Below are 16,343 nucleotides of genomic sequence, written 5' to 3' on the forward strand. Positions count from 1 at the left end.
ACATTTGTGGATTTGGAATTTTCCTAACAGGATAAGAAGATTTATGGTGAAAATGTGATTTTTACAAAAGGCTTCTTTCTAAAAAACCCCCAAACATCTTTTTGATTAAGTGTAACACTGCAGGACCATAACACACCACACATGTTCTCTACTTCAGACCAGAAGTACCTTGTGTAAACGCATTCGTAAAATAAATGGGAAATAGGTTCAGTCATATTCTCACAGAAAACACAGGAGTCTGAAGTATCTCTAAATTTTTTTAACAAAGAGTTGGTAGGATAGAACATCTCATCTCATTATCTCTAGCCGCTTTATCCTGTCCTACAGGGTCGCAGGCAAGCTGGAGCCTATCCCAGCTGACTACAGGCGAAAGGCGGGGTACACCCTGGACAAGTCGCCAGGTCATCACAGGGCTGACACATAGACACAGACAACCATTCACACTCACATTCACACCTACGGTCAATTTAGAGCCACCAGTTAACCTAACCTGCATGTCTTTGGACTGTGGGAGAAACCGGAGCAGCCGGAGGAAACCCACATGGACACGGGGAGAACATGCAAACTCCACACAGAAAGGCCCTCGTCGGCCACGGGGCTCGAACCTGGACCTTCTTGCTGTGAGGCAACAGTGCTAACCACTACACCGCCGTGCCGCCCAGGATAGAACATGTGTATTATTTTATAGTATATATCTTTTACCTTGCTATTTAATATAAAATCATTGACACAACACCAGACCCTGTCCCAATGGATTCCGTCCAAATAGCTTTTGCAACATGGAATAGCAGGTAGCTGCACTATTCGTCTTAACCATGTATTTTGTATTTTTTATGCTAACACCATTCAGTGATATCTCACTCTGTAGAGTAGACTGCTCGCAGGGAGCTTGAGGGCCTAGTATTCTAAGAAAACGGTCAGGAAGTGCAGCAAACACAATACTGTATTCTCTAGGTTGTATTGGGATGGCAAATTTGTTTAAGAATTCAATATATGTAAGAATTCTGTGCGGAGTTTGTATGTTCTCCCCGTGTCCGCGTGGGTTTCCTCCGGGTGCTCCGGTTTAGATTAGATAGATAGATTAGATAAAACTTTATTGATCCCTTTGGGCAGGTTCCCTCAGGGAAATTAAGAGTCCAGCAGCATCATTACAGATAAAGAGAGAAAATAAATAGAGAAAACTTCTAGATAAATTAAAATAAATTATTTACATATACAAATAGAAAAAGAATAAGATATGGGGAAGGGGGGGAAGGAGGGGAAAAAAAGAAAGGGGGGGCTGCGGCAGGAGAGATATTGCACATTATATTGCACATTGTCCAGTATTGCTTTTTGTCAGGCTAGGCTACTGCTCCTTCCCGTCCTCTGTCCTCCTGTTACCCCTCCTCCCCCCCAGAGAGGAGTTGTACAGTCTGATGGCGTGAGGGACAAAGGAGTTTTTGAGTCTGTTCGTCCTGCACTTGGGAAGGAGCATTCTGTCACTGAACAGGCTCCTCTGGTTGCTGATGACGGTGTGCAGAGGGTGACTGGCATCGCCCATGATGTTCAATAGTTTGTCCATAGACCTCTTCTCTGCCACCGTCACCAGAGAGTCCAGCTTCATGCCGACCACAGAGGCGGCCCGGCTGATCAATTTGTCCAGCCTGGATGTGTCCTTCTTGGATGTGCTGCCCCCAAGCACACCACGGTGTAAAACAGGACACTGGCGACCACAGACTGATAGAACATCCACAGGAGTTTCCTGCAGATGTTAAAGGACCGCAGCCTCCTAAAGAAGTATAGCCTGCTCTGTCCCTTCCTGTATAAGTGATTGGTGTTGCAAGTCCAAAGACATGCAGGTTAGGTTAACTGGTGACTCTAAATTGACCGTAGGTGTGAATGTGAGTGTGAATGGTTGTCTGTGTCAGCCCTGTGATGACCTGGCGACTTGTCCAGGGTGTACCCCGCCTTTCGCCCGTAGTCAGCTGGGATAGGCTCCAGCTTGCCTGCGACCCTGTAGAACAGGATAAAGCGGCTACAGATAATGAGATGAGATGAGATGAGATATTGAGGAGACATATTGTTTCACATATGCAGACAGTTCCAGAAAATTTGGTTTCTTGCCTGAGAATTTAGATTTGTGTATGTAAGTCAAAATAATAAGCAAATTAATCAGATAAAACTGTGAATTTAATTTCTTATCAAATTCAGTGTAGCCAAAAAAATGCCTTTGCACTAATCACGGGTAGAACGTGTTGTGTTGCGTCACTTCACTCCGACCAATCAGAGAACGAGATACGCGTGGGGGCGGGGCATCCTGGACGTAAACCTCGCAATATGGAGACTCCTGGGAGAGTGCAGCGAGTCTGGAAGGCTGGCTGGTTTTAACAATAAATACAAAATAAATAAAGAGAGAGAAACACACCAAAGCGCTGTGGCAGCTGGTAAAATGTGTTGGGGTTAATCTGCGCGGCTTCTGCCTCGACGTCTCCCACCATGTTTGCAGAGGTAAGTGCGCGGTAATGCTTCCGGCTGGACAAGTTTTGTTTTCCGCCGTGTTGTGTGACAGCAGTTGGCTAGTTGGATTAGCATCCATGATAGCTAAACAGCTAGCTAGCTAGCTAGCTAGCTAAGCTAGCTTAGCTTAGCTAACAGGTAAACATGGAACAGTGCACGGAAATAAACACGCCTGGTGTCTGTCTCTCTCTCTCTCTGTGTGTGTGTGTGTGTGTTCACACGGATTACTGCCCTAATGCTGGGGGTTTAGTAACATTATAACCTCCTTACTAATCACTCATGAGGTGGAATAAATCAAAAATAAAAATAATAATAATTCTTTCGTGACATTCTGGAAGAAAGTAGAGCTCACAGTTCAGGTGGAAACGGTGCAGAAAGGGATTACACACCAAATATTTCGTTCATATTTGTTTATTTTGTTGTATATTTTAAGACCTCTTTATTTAACTTGCTGTCTGTTTACAACATGGTAGAAAGGGGAAAAAAACCTTACAGGAGTTTAATGATTAATTAAACAAACACACCCAGTGTTTCCAGTGTAAATTTCTCACTACTTTTGGTTGTAACAGCACATCATCTACTCTCTCTCTCTCTCTGTCACACACACACTGGATTTTCTTCCTTTCTTTTTCTTTCTTTTTCACTGCATGTTGATCCTCAAGACAGACTCGGCTCTGTGTCCTAGTGATTGAATTGTCCTCTTGTGAACTATGAGACAGTTAAAGATCCTATTTGACCGATAAAACCTCCTCAGCTTTCTAGTTGAAGTGTAAATGGCATGAGGAACCGGTCTTAACTTTCCAGCAACTTCTGGTCCTTTTCCACTACCCTTTTTCAGCTCACTTCAGCCAGACACGGCTCGCGTTTCGACTACCTCAGAGCAGCACGACTCAGCTCGCTTCAGCCCTACTCAGCACCCAAAACTCGCACGGTTTTGGAGTGGGGCTGAAGCGAGCCGAGCCGAGTGGGGCTAGGGGCGTGAGGAGACACTCCCCTGTGCACTGATTGGTGAGGAGGAGTGTCCTCACACGCCTATACACGCCCCGCGACCACGCTGGGATCTGTAAACCTGGAAGAAGAGAAGAATTACGAGAATTTCTGAAGCCTTATGCGCCTCGCCTCATCTATACGCTCTTGCCAGTATCTGTTGGCGTTGTCGGTGACAACAAGCCACAGCACCAAGACCAGCAACACTAACGACTCCATGTCCTCCATGTTTATTGATTACTATCTGGGTCATGAGACTACTGCTTAAAAGGTCACTGATGTCACTGTTTGCGCCGCCTAACGACATCACGTGACGTCCACGCACTTTCGCTAACTCCACCCAATGTGTCCACCCACTTCCAGCCAGCACGGTTCAGCGCGGTTGTAGTCGAAATGCAACTCCAACAGCCCCACTCAGCTCGACTCAGCCGTGTTGGTAGTGGAAAAGCGGCATTAATCCCCTTTTCCTTTATCCATCAACACTGTTGCAGGTGAAGATCACAACTCTGTGAGACGATGCCCCGAGTTTATATAAAGGTCAATCGGAAACCAGGTCAGTCTATAAATAGTCAAAACCAGTAAAAAACACTGGCTGACCTGTTGTCCTATAGTGGTATTGCTGGGTTTCAGTGACATGACTTTTTTTTTTCTTGGGGGTTTTACCGGAAGTGAAATAGCTGGTGGTCTAAACCAGTGTTTCCCAACCTTTCTTGAGCCACGGCACATATTTTACATTCGAAAAATCCCACGGCACACCACCAAACAAAAATGTCACAATTTACTTAGTGTGAAACCTGGGCCTGTTTAGTTGAACACAAAAAGCTGATATACTCGCAGGAATTGAAGAAAGACACACACGAAGATCTTCAACAGCTCTGAGTCACTCTCCTTTTTTCGTTTTTATAGCAGTCACACTTGAAAAGCCCAGCTTGCATAGATAGGTTGTGGAAAATCACCTTTTTTGCTTTCTTCTGACCTCTACTCTTACTAGGGCCTTCATCTGGGTCAGAATTTTCTCCAGGACCCAGTTTGGATTGTGTACTTTTTCTTTTCAAATATTTATCCCTCGCTATCACCGCTGTCACACCCGAAGCGTTACTAATTCTATTGTTTGAGTGGCTACAGGTAGATACGCAGGTTAATTAGCTACCTGCTGCCATCTAGTGGAAGAGTATTTAATTGTTCTGCCTGTCACTATATGTCGCTAGCATAGACGAACGAAGACAAATTATTTGCAGTAAATAAATAATTTACTTTCGGAACAATTAAGTGAAATTGGATAATTTCCCACAGTACACCTGATGATCTCTCACGGCACACTAATGTGCCGCGGCACAGCTAAACAACTAGCGGTAGGTTATCAGAGTGCACTCGTAATCTAGAAGCCACTGCTGGCTTTAAATATAGTCAGAAGATTGCTGTGTGCAATGGAATTGACCCCGACAGTCTGGGAAAGAAGGATTTGTCATACGATCTCGAAAACTACCCTTCAGCAGAGGTGCCAATCATTACGATTTCGCCGTAATATTAAGATTTTCAAAGTAAATTCTGCAGTTACGATTTTGGCTCTAATTGTTCCGATATTGAGAGTTTCTTACATGGGTACATCATAGTTGACCGTTCTGCAGGTGGTGCTTCTGCATTTAATTTTTTTTTTTTTCCCAGAGTAGTATAATTTACAATTATTGGTCGAAAAACAAATCCACAATAACCATTGACCAATAGAATTCAATCTTACATGTCTAGCGTGAGTCTGGACGCCATGCTGCTTGTTTATCAAGTCATGTGATTTCTTTTTCAGTTTTACTTTTTGAAGTATAATTATGTCGAGCGAAAAGGATAGTAAACCTAAAGCCGGTAGACCAACAAAAACAGTTAACCAAAAGTTTTTCAACTTTATTTTCATCATCCCTTCTAAGAAGTCAGTTCACCACGCTTTCTGCTCGACATGTTGAGCAGACATATCTATATCCCATGGGGGTATGTGCGACATACGACGGCATGTTAATACCGAAGGACACAAGGGTAACGCCGAAACTCTTGGGAGCAATAAGAGAATATCGGATATTTTCGTGAAGTCCAGCAGTGACCTTTATCCATACTGATGCTATGTACTTTCATTGGTTACAATTGGTAGGTGTTGAATGTCTTGCAGAACAATTTTCGACAAGTATATGACCAAGTTTAAAATGTTTTTTTTTTTTTTTCAATTGTAAAGTGATTTGATTTTTTTTTTGGGGGGGGACGATGGCTCATCTCATTTATCTCTAGCCGCTTTATCCTGTTCTACAGGCATTTTAGATATAAAATTGTTGCAATCATTTGTAATGTGACGTCAATAATATTCTTGCTATAATTTTTGATACAGAAAAATAAAGATGATACTTCCTACTTTTTTCTAATACATAACATTATTAAGCAAATAATGTAATCCACGTTGTACGTTTGTGTTGGATCATTGATATGGGATCACTAAAGGTTGGCACCTCTGCTTCAGTCGAGTTCCCCGACATCTCGAACTATCTGGTGTTGCAGACGTCCTTCTACACCGCAAAACAGACGAAAGTGTGGAAGAGTATGGAGGCTTATGACTTTTTTTGTGTATGTGGCTGGGTAAAGGACCTCGGTATCAAGTCACTGCCGAATGAATCCTGTATTGTTTTTGCCCGTGTAAGTTTTTTTTTTTTTTTAACCTTTTCGTTTGCGTCTTTACAACGAAGCGCTGCAAGTTGACGTGTAAACAAATAGTTTGCTTGATTCTCACTTGTGTTGTCTCTTATCTCTCAGGTAAATCATTCACAAAGATCAAAAACCCCTTCTGAACTGGCCTTAACTTTCCAGCAACTTCATCCCCTTTTCCTTTATCCATCAACACTGTTGCAGGTGAAGATCACAACTTTGTGACACGATGCCCCGAGATTATATGAAGGTCAATCGGAAACCAGATCATTCTATAAATAGTCAAAACCACCTAATGTGTTTGGGTTTTCTTTTTTTTTTTCCCCCTCCCATCCGTCAGATCGTCCCTCCATGTGAAAATCTTCATGCTGTTTAAAACCCATGAGCCTGATTTCGACTGTGTTTTAAAGCTGTATTGCCTTTCAAATTTAGGTCATAAAAGAATTTTCCCCGACACCCAATTTATTTTTGTTTAGTGGACCGAAATTACTGAATTCGAATCAGACTTCCTGTTTTATTATGTGGCGGCGTCATGGCGGCTGTGCTGGAGGTGGGACTTGTTTTCGTGCGCCTTTCGGTGGGACTGTGGCTGCTACACCACTGGAATGATATCCTGACCTCTCTTTGGTGTCCCCCCCCGCCTATAATTTGTAAAGCGACCTTGGGTTTTGAGAAAGGCGCTATATAAATTGAATCTATTATTTATTTATTTATTTTTTTAAATAGAACAATTAATAAGTCACGTGGCTCTAAATTCTCCTCTATTTTTTTTCCTGCTTCACCATGGCCCAATACAAGATACTACATCATGCATCACGTGGTGGGCTTTCCCTGTTCGCACAAGGCATTATGGGATACAAATTTGAAACAGGAGAGAAAAATGGAAGATGAAACGTGAAAAACCGACTACAGTAACGGAAAGCGAGAAGAAAAGGCGTTATGTTCTATACGAAGGAAAGGAAACGCAGGACCAAACTAATAAGTATTGGCGTCAGCGGGCACCTCGGTGTGATCAGCTGTTCGTTTAGTGACAGAATGATGGAACTGTCAGTGCACGCTCAAAGGTAAACCTGCGCATGCGCACACGGATTTCCTCTGTCTACTTGACTGCATGAAGCAAGCGATTTCATGCAAATTATTTGCTCAGGAATCCACTTAAATTAAATAACTTCCCAGTCACAGAATGGCCTGGGGTTATGTTTTTTTTTTTAATGTTACAGAAATAAACAGATCACAATGACCAAATTTCAGAGGGAGGTAAATTTCGCCGATTTTAGGAAATCGAAAGGCCGTCTACTTTTAAGTCTGATCCCGATTTCAATATTTGAAGAGGATTTAAAAATCTGAAATATTGGCTTTTTTTTTTTTAAGAAATCCATAACATCAGGGAAATCTTTCTTGATCGTTTATGCGTAGTTATGAGTCCTCACCGAGCTAACATAATGTATTTTAAAAATAAACTTGCTTTATCGTCCTGAATACGTTTGTAAATTGGGCAAATGTACAACAAAATGATATTGAAGTTTTAAGAGTCAAATGTGTGTATAAAAATACAAAAAGGTTAAAAAAAAAAATACCATGAAGACAGACGATCCTAGTCGTGCTCGAATCTGCTTGGGTCAGCTGATTGTTGTGATTTGTGACATTTCAGAGTACATGTTCTGCAAGCAGTGGAGCTGCGGTGTGCCATTTGGCGAACAGACTCCGCAACAACACTCGTAACATGGCTGAAGGATCCATCTTGCGTCTCTGTTTTTCACTGTCGTTTATTGGCCGTATTAAACGCTGATGCAATTTCAATCAGGCTCTATTGTGTAGTTCCAGCAGTCTTTACTTTCTCCCAGTAAACTCTTGAGAGTATTCGTGCAGGCCTTGTAGTGAGATCCTCTAACGATAGACGTGCGATGAAGGAAAATGAGTACAGTCTACGGCATTTACATCATTAATCGCATGACCTGGGTTTTGTACAGAAAATCAGGTCATGTGAATCATTTTTCAAAGCGAACTTGAGAGAATAAGAATATTTTTCTGACCATTAGCATGTTTCCTTTGTTTTGTCGTTTCTCCTGCTGTATTTGGAGCTGTCCTGTGAGTTTTTGTGATTGAATCCTACTCTGTCGTCATAGTGGTGCGTTGTAGATGAGTGTTGTGTTGTAGCAGCGCTCACGCTGAGGTTTTTAAAAAAAACAAAAATTCTGACACTTCCTGAATGGCTGCTTTTGGGTGTGTCTAAGATCGCCAGTCTTAATTTGCAGCTGAAGAGTTCTTGCTGCTGATTTTGTTTGTGAAAGCAAAATTAGGTTGTAGCGTGTAAAACCGGCTTCAAGGGAATTAATTTCAATCCAGAGCGCCACAATGAGTTTAAAACTTTTTTTTTTTTAATGCATTTTGATCCATCGTGTGCACTCTCGCTCTCTATTATTATTATTATTCCTTTTCTATAGTCTACATTTATTGGTGCTTTTGGACTAGGGGGAACTTTTTCGTATTTCTTAGAACTGTTGGAGGAAGTTCCCCTTTTTTGTGTGTCTACGCTGCAGGAACTGTGAACAATTGTAGTTTGAGAACTGTGAATGCTGTTTTGAGTGTCGTCTTTTTTAAAGCTTCTACTTCAGGGTTGCTACTCTCCCATGCCCCTTTTCCACCAAAGCAGTTCCAGGGCTGGTTCGGGGCCAGTGCTTAGTTTGGAACCGGGTTTTCTGCTTCCACTGACAAAGAACTGGCTCTGGGGCCAGAAAACCGGTTCCAGGCTAGTACCAACTCTCTGCTGGGCCAGAGGAAAGAACCGCTTACGTCAGCGGGGGCGGGGGGGGGGGGGGGGGGGGGCGGAGTTGTTAAGACCGACAACAATAACAAGACCGTGAAAGGTCGCCATTTTTAAGCGACGAGAAGCAGCAGCTGTACAAACGCGAAGTCATCCATTATTATTATTGTTGTTGCTGCTGCTGCTTCTTCCGTGTTGTTTTTGCTTCGATATTCGCGCCAAGGTTTATGCAAACGTAGCGACGTAACTGACGTATACAGCGACGTAATGATGTGTCTTCTCTTAGCACCGTGAGCGATGGAAAAGCAAACTGGTTCTCAGCTGGCTCGCAAGTTGAACGAGTTGTGAACCAGCACCAGCACTGGCCCCGAACCAGCCCTGGAACTGATTTGGTGGAAAAGGGGTACCAGCACAAGAGCGATAAGTGTACGGTGACTGGTCCAGACGTGAATGAATGATCGGTCAAACATGAGCCAATGTCGCACTGGCTACTGCTGTTAGCCATGTAAACCTTAAAGGATGGGGGGAAAAAAGACCAACAGTGAAGTCCAGGATTTATTGAGTAGAAACATGACACGATTTTGACGTGTCTAAGTGAACTATAGAAATCGCTTGCATTCTCTGCTAACATTATGCTTACAAGCTGGTTTATGTCACTTCGGCATTCCTACTGGTGGTGCGAGTGAAACCAGAAAGAAGCCCTCAAAGGTATGTCGTTCTCGGTAGAGCTCCCCAGGAGGTAGTTCCTCTTAAAGTTCCTGGAACTGTTTGCTGAAGCGCCTTATGATCGCTTGCTGGTATTTAGCACTAGAGCTTAAATTACGTGAAACGCGGAGTTTGAAAAGGGCGCAGTGATCTGACGATGTGATACTATCAACATAAATGACGTCACCGTACTTTTTTTTTTTTTTTAACAGTATTGCATGTGTCATGAGTTTCCTGCGACGGTATCACTTGCACGAAATCGATGTTGAAAATGACTTTGCACTTGTCACTTCCTGTTATTTATTTATTCATTCATTTTATTTATTTTTGTGACTATTGAATAAAAACTAATATTTGCCCAGATCAGATTAATGAAATGAGGAAAATGAACATGGATGAAATATCCAAGATTTTATGAATCGCTTGGGTTCAATGCCCGAACTAATAATCGCATCAGACACAATTGGCTAATCAGACACAAGGTGCGCCGCCACTCTTGCTGGAGCAGTTGGGGGTTAGGCGCCTTGCTCAAGGGCACTTAAGGCAGTCCTGCTGGTTCAGAGAATTGAACCAGCAACCTTTTGGTCCCCGAGCTGTTTCTCTAACCATCAGGCCATGGCTTCCCCAAAGCCATGTTTAATTTATGAAGAACAGTTTGGAAGTCATTTAAACGCTATACAGTCCTTACAGATTTTAGTCAGGGTTATGTTTTGGAAAATTTAGTGCAAGATTTAGCCCATGTTTACATTAGACCGGATCATCGGATCATCAGATTAACGTTTTTAAAACGATTAGCGTGCACACAGCAACGCCAATACACGATTTGCGTGCACACAGCAACACCAATACACGGATACGCTCGGCTCCGCAGGCATCCTGCGCTCCAAATCACTCCACCCTGAACAGCGAGTGCCCTCTGGAGGGTGCACACTCCGGCCCTGCGCAGCTCACACAGTGCGTGAGTGAAGTGCACAAGCTGTGATTCGGGACTGAGCCGCTGTGTGTGTGATCCCAGCGCATATCACTTACCACTTGCAAGTGGAAGGATGGCAAGCCTAAAGACAATCATAACTACACAATGGGCAGTATTTGCATCAGTATTTGCAGTATTTTCATACTTTTATACTCTTTAATGAAAGGTGATACAAGGCGGAAGTCCGCGCCGTTTTTCAGCAGTCGCGTCACATGACCAACGTCAGCGAATCAGGAAGGTGGATGTCACAGTGGCGTTGTCCAATGACGACGCCAGCTAGAGCTCAGCACAGCGTATCCGCGTATTCTGAATGTTTACACAGCACCGGAGCTGACACGATCTGGATTGAATACGTGGACGCTGGCGGATTCCCGTTTCCCGGCGTTTCCAGGCGGTTTAATGTAAACGGACAGTGCATCCGCGAAGAAAACGAGACAGATACGGTCTAATGTAAACGTAGCCTTAAAACTGTCAATATGTTTATAGCTTAGGCCATACCAATTTAATTTGTTGGTTCTTGGATTTTTTCAGGAAAAATATGAAGTGAGCGGGCGAAATTTAAAAAAAAAAAATGCTCTGATTGTAAAATTAGCGGTGGAAATAGACCAAACAATACAGGCAAACCAGTAAACAGAGAGGCTAAATAAACGATTGAATTACAGTCAATTGAACATCTACAATGCACAGAAAAAAGGATTTGACCAGGAGTAGGCTACTTCACAAGTCTTTAACGAAAGTGAAAGGGGCCATTTGATTGGTTTTCGACATCACGTGACCTTTTCTGTGGGCGGGAGTTTGATTTTTTTTTTTTTTTCTTCCCATTTTGCGTTTTCTTCAAGCGGCGATTCCGAGAACCAACTAATCGAATTGATGTGGCCTTAAGTGTGTTTCAGGAGTTTCTGCAGCAGTATGTTTTGCCGGTGAAACAGTATGTTGCTGTTAATATATGGTAAATGTTCACTGATAGTTTTATCTAATGTTTATAAAAATAAACCAAGGCTGAAAAACAGCAAAAAGGAAATCTCTGATCACATTAGAATTAAAAAAAAAAAAAATCTAAGTTTTTAATGTTTCAGCACAAAAGGTCACTTTTTTGAGAACATTGTTTTGTTTTTATTGTTTTTGTCTTTTATGAATGAATGAATGAATTATGATGATGATGATGATGATGCCTGGAAGCAGCTTTAAGTTTTCAAACTGTTTTTGAATATTTAAAATAGTAAAAAAAAAAAATTCTTGAATAAAGGTTTGCTTTTTCCTTTTCATTGCCAATTTCTTTTTTGTCGACGGACAAATAAATAAATAGATATTTGAAATGCTATTATTAATGGTTATTAATAATCTCATCTCATTATCTGTAGCCGCTTTATCCTTCTACAGGGTCGCAGGCGAGCTGGAGCCTATCCCAGCTGACTACGGGCGAAAGGCGGGGTACACCCTGGACAAGTCGCCAGGTCATCACAGGGCTGACACATAGACACAGACAACCATTCACACTCACATTCACACCTACGGTCAATTTAGAGTCACCAGTTAACCTAACCTGCATGTCTTTGGACTGTGGGGGAAACCGGAGCACCCGGAGGAAACCCACGCGGACACGGGGAGAACATGCAAACTCCGCACAGAAAGGCCCTCGCCAGCCACGGGGCTCGAACCCAGGACTTTCTTGCTGTGAGGCGACAGCGCTAACCACTACACCACCGTGCCGCCCGGTTATTAATAATAATACGAATTGTTAAAATAATTATAATAGTAAAAAAAAGTCTTGAACAAATAAAGATTCGCTTTTTTCCCTTTTCATTTCCAATTTCTTTTTGTGGACTTAAAATTATTAAATTAGTGTTATTAATAATTAAAATATGAATTTTATTATTGTTTAACGGTTTATTTTTAATTGAACCCTTAATTTTTTTTTTTTTTTTTGCCAGTTTACTGGCAATTTGTTACCAGACCTTTATGTATACTCCATTTTGTAAACAGGGTTTGAATTATCACGATATGATATGTTTGTCATATCGCTCACTCCTAATTGATCATGATATCGCTATTATATCATAATATTTACTCTCTAGTTGTAGAGTCGCTTTCTGTAGGATTGCAGTATAAATAAGGAGAGAATGACCAGAATGTATTTTAATAATAAAATCCAAGCTCCTGGTTTGTCCTGCGCATTTTTTATTATAATACATTTTTCCCTCGCCTCACGCTGTCCTATATCTGTACTATACTTTAAGCAGTGCTACTGTATTGTATCATCGGCGTTATATTGAAAAATAAAAATGAAAACCCACTTTGCTTAGAGGGAAAGTATCCCGGTGTTTCAGGAAAGCTACAGATCTGGCAGCCTGGTTTTAGGTAAGCCTGGTTTTAGGTAAGCCTGGTTTTACCCAGGCTCCCATATGCTCTAGAGTTTCTTTCTTTGCTCTCAGGATACCTTTTGTACTCGCGCCGCTTCACACTGTGTGAACGCACACATTAACATGGCAGATGAAAGTGAGAGCGGCTCATCTCAGCTTGAGCACTGATCAGAAAACTGATGAGTCACCTGTCCTATCAGAGTGCCACACTAAGTGCTTTCCATTAGTGTTAAGTAGGTAAACTCCAGCCCACCTGTTTTACACAAAGCCCTGGATACACTCGGAGTATTTATAGAGCACTTATTAAAGATGCTGAAAGAGCGCACGCTCATCTTAATCTTTTTATCCGCTTTCGCACAGGGCTTACGCTCATCAGGTAGCGTCGAGGAGACGAGAAGATATTTACGTAGGCATGTAACGATTCACCCGATTCACGATTTGATTTTCCCATGATGTTTTAAAAAAAAATGGAATGAAAAAAATTTTTCCTTTTCTTTATCAACTTGAAATTCCTTTTGTTAAATTAAAAAAAAAAAAACCCAACCTTTTAATTTTCTTAATAAATGACCACACTTGTCACATTTATAAAGATTGGAGTACAATATATTAGCGTATTAAATAAAATACCCATTTTATTAAACTTGTGTACTACCGGCACTCTTCTCCTGTCTGGAAAAAGATCCATCCATCCAATTTTTGTACAATCAACCACGCAACAGCTTGTATTTTAGAGCTGGTTTTTTTTTTTTGTTTGTTTTTGTTTTTTCCTGACATTAGTGCAGTGTTACTTCCATCTAGGGTGAAGTCATACGTATTTTTGCACCCTCTGCTGTCTAAAGAATGCAATTCTAAGTCCTTCCCATGCCATGTGGCGCGTAGGGCGGCGCCGGTCTCCATTTCCATAGCCCTCGGTCTCTTGCCTATTAAGCTGTGTTCACATGTATACCGGTACGATAGTGGTATAACTGTATCGATACAAAGTATACCAGTACAGTTTAGTGCATCTGTCCACACTAGCGAGAAATGTTTGTGGTTTTCTTTCACAGTAGCTGAAATGTGTCTGCGCAAAATGTTTCCGTGGTTACCGAGTAACTTCCTTCCGAGAATATATGGCGGATGAAACGTGTGTGTGCTTTTTGTTGTCAATGTACAGTCTGTATTTCTGGTGGTCATTTATTCAGTCGAATCGTATAAAACGCACGAGGCAGTTGAGAGAGAGAGAGAGAGAGAGAGAGAGAGAGGAAAAAAAAACGAATCTCCGTTCTTCACTATTTTATTCAGCGAAGACATCGATTGAGGTGTGTGACTTTGCGAATGCGCATTATATTTGTATCGATACAGAGCCGCTTCATCTGTCCACACTATAGCGAAGCGCTACAGTACCGATACTGTACCGGTACGAAACCCATACATTTGTGGGTTTCGTACCGATACAGTTATACCACTACAGTACCGGTATAGTTGCTAGTGTGGACAGGTGTTGCGGTACGAAAGTAGTATCGTATCGGTACAAAATCCCTAGTGTGGACAGGGTATTACATAGCTAGGGTTACAGTGGGGGGGGGGCTAGTCCTCTGGTATCTGCGAGAGTTTGCAGAAAGAATGCAGTTACGGCTCAGAAAATCTAAGATTCCGCAGCCTGACAATCGCGATTTTTATTTTTTAAATTTCATTGGTTTGAATTGGCATAAACTTGTATCGCAGTGCAAATATCGTTGTACAGAATTGATTGATTGTAGTGTTTATTTCGAATATGAAAACCAAAATAATAAGAAAAATAAAACAAAACACAATACATATTCAAAAAGTATAGCGTTGCATGCCTACATTTACATAAACGCCAAACCCGCTGAGAAGTGGGATTTCCAGAAATAATGTTTGTATCTTTACATAGGAACGCTTGTCGATGATTTCCTTTGAATTAAGCAGCCTTTGTTTCTTAAGAATTTCAAAGATGTACTCATAGCAGCAATTATCCTGATAACCATCTTTCCTCAGGCACCTTAAGCAATCATTATCGTTCATTATGCAATTGTTCATGATGCAACTGTTCGTTCCGATCTACTAATCAGGGATGGGTTTCCCAAAAGCCTCTTCATGCTAAGAGCATCTTAACTATAAGAGAGAGCATTCATTGAGCTGCTCGCTCTACCATTTAACGATGATCTTTGTGCGATGATGCTTTTGGGAAACTCGGGCCTGATTAAGGCTACATCCACACGACAACGGCAACGAGATGTTATTTAAAAATATATCGCGTCCAAATGGGCAACGATCAGTAAAATATCAGGTCCATATGGCAACGCAACGCTTGCTGAAAACGATGCAATACATATGCCACACCTCTAGGGGCGCTGTAAGACGGTCCCTTTGGAGACACCAGAACAATAGAAGAAGTAAGGACGCATGCGCATAAACTATTATGCGCGAGACTTCATATCAGCCACAAAGTCAGAAAAATCTGCTCGTAAAATTACGTTATAATGACCAAATACAATGAAAAGTATTTTTCCAGTCTCACCTGTGAAAGGTAATCCCATGTGATCTCGTTTGGACGGTAAACCTGTTGGTACAGTTAAACGCAGCTAATCTTTATTCTCCGCTTTGACCTATCCAATATGGCGGCGAGGATGACGTATGATTCTACGCGGAAGGCGGCGTCTTTAATGGTCCGGAATAAATTGAATGCTACACGTTGATGGATTAATTTGCTCTTCTACGCCCTTTTTGAGGAATGTATTGTAGGATTTAAACCAACATCTGAAAAGGTGAGATCGCTCCTTTTTTTTTTTTTTTTCCTTATTTTTGCTGGCGGAATTGACTCTGCCCTAAGGGCAGAGTCTCTCTCTCTCTCTCTCTCTCTCTCTCTCTCTCTCTCTCTCTCTCTCACTTTGCACCATTACACAATAAATATTCACAGTGAAAATATTTTGTAAGCGCGTTTCATGAACCAAGTTATAGGATTTGTTGACAACTCGCATCGAGTTCGTTACACTTCTACCCGGCGTGAAGCACATGTGGTTGTGACGTCATCGTAAACAAATCCGTTCTACTCATCCAGACGATTTCACAACGGCAACGTTGCCAGATCTTTCCACTCTGGAACCCGTTCTCAAAAAGATTGCGTTTTGGGCACCCAAAACGCTGGTGCTGTGTGGACGCCAGGCCTAAACGATAAGCAATTGTATCGGATTCACCTGAATCCGTTGCCGTGTGGACAGGGCCTGAATTAAAGAAGAAATTCACCAGGATGTCCTGCGTATGCCAATCATTAACGTGTGGTGATCAGTGGTGTTTGTTTGTTTGTTTGTTTGTTTGTTTGTTTATTTATTTATTTGAGTGAAATTAGATGAATTAAACTAAATGTTAAATGGTTTGA

At 41.8% G+C, this 16,343-nt stretch overlaps 1 protein-coding gene across 6 annotated transcripts in view; it reads left to right on the forward strand.

The window, feature by feature from the left end:
• Window positions 1–2,289: 2,289 nt before the first annotated feature.
• The window catches only part of snx13 (sorting nexin 13), a 206,041-nt gene continuing 191,987 nt past the window's right edge, over window positions 2,290–16,343 (forward strand). For all 6 annotated transcript variants that reach the window (XR_009656790.1, XM_060942626.1, XM_060942627.1 and 3 more), the window contains exon 1: window positions 2,290–2,487. Coding sequence is in view for 5 of the 6 variants with exons in the window: in XM_060942626.1 (XP_060798609.1) it covers window positions 2,476–2,487 (12 nt within the window). In the remaining variant the exon portion in view is untranslated. The remainder of the gene's footprint in view (window positions 2,488–16,343) is intronic.

Source organism: Neoarius graeffei, chromosome 16 (genome assembly GCF_027579695.1).
Source record: "Neoarius graeffei isolate fNeoGra1 chromosome 16, fNeoGra1.pri, whole genome shotgun sequence".
NCBI classification, from domain to species: Eukaryota; Metazoa; Chordata; class Actinopteri; order Siluriformes; family Ariidae; genus Neoarius; species Neoarius graeffei.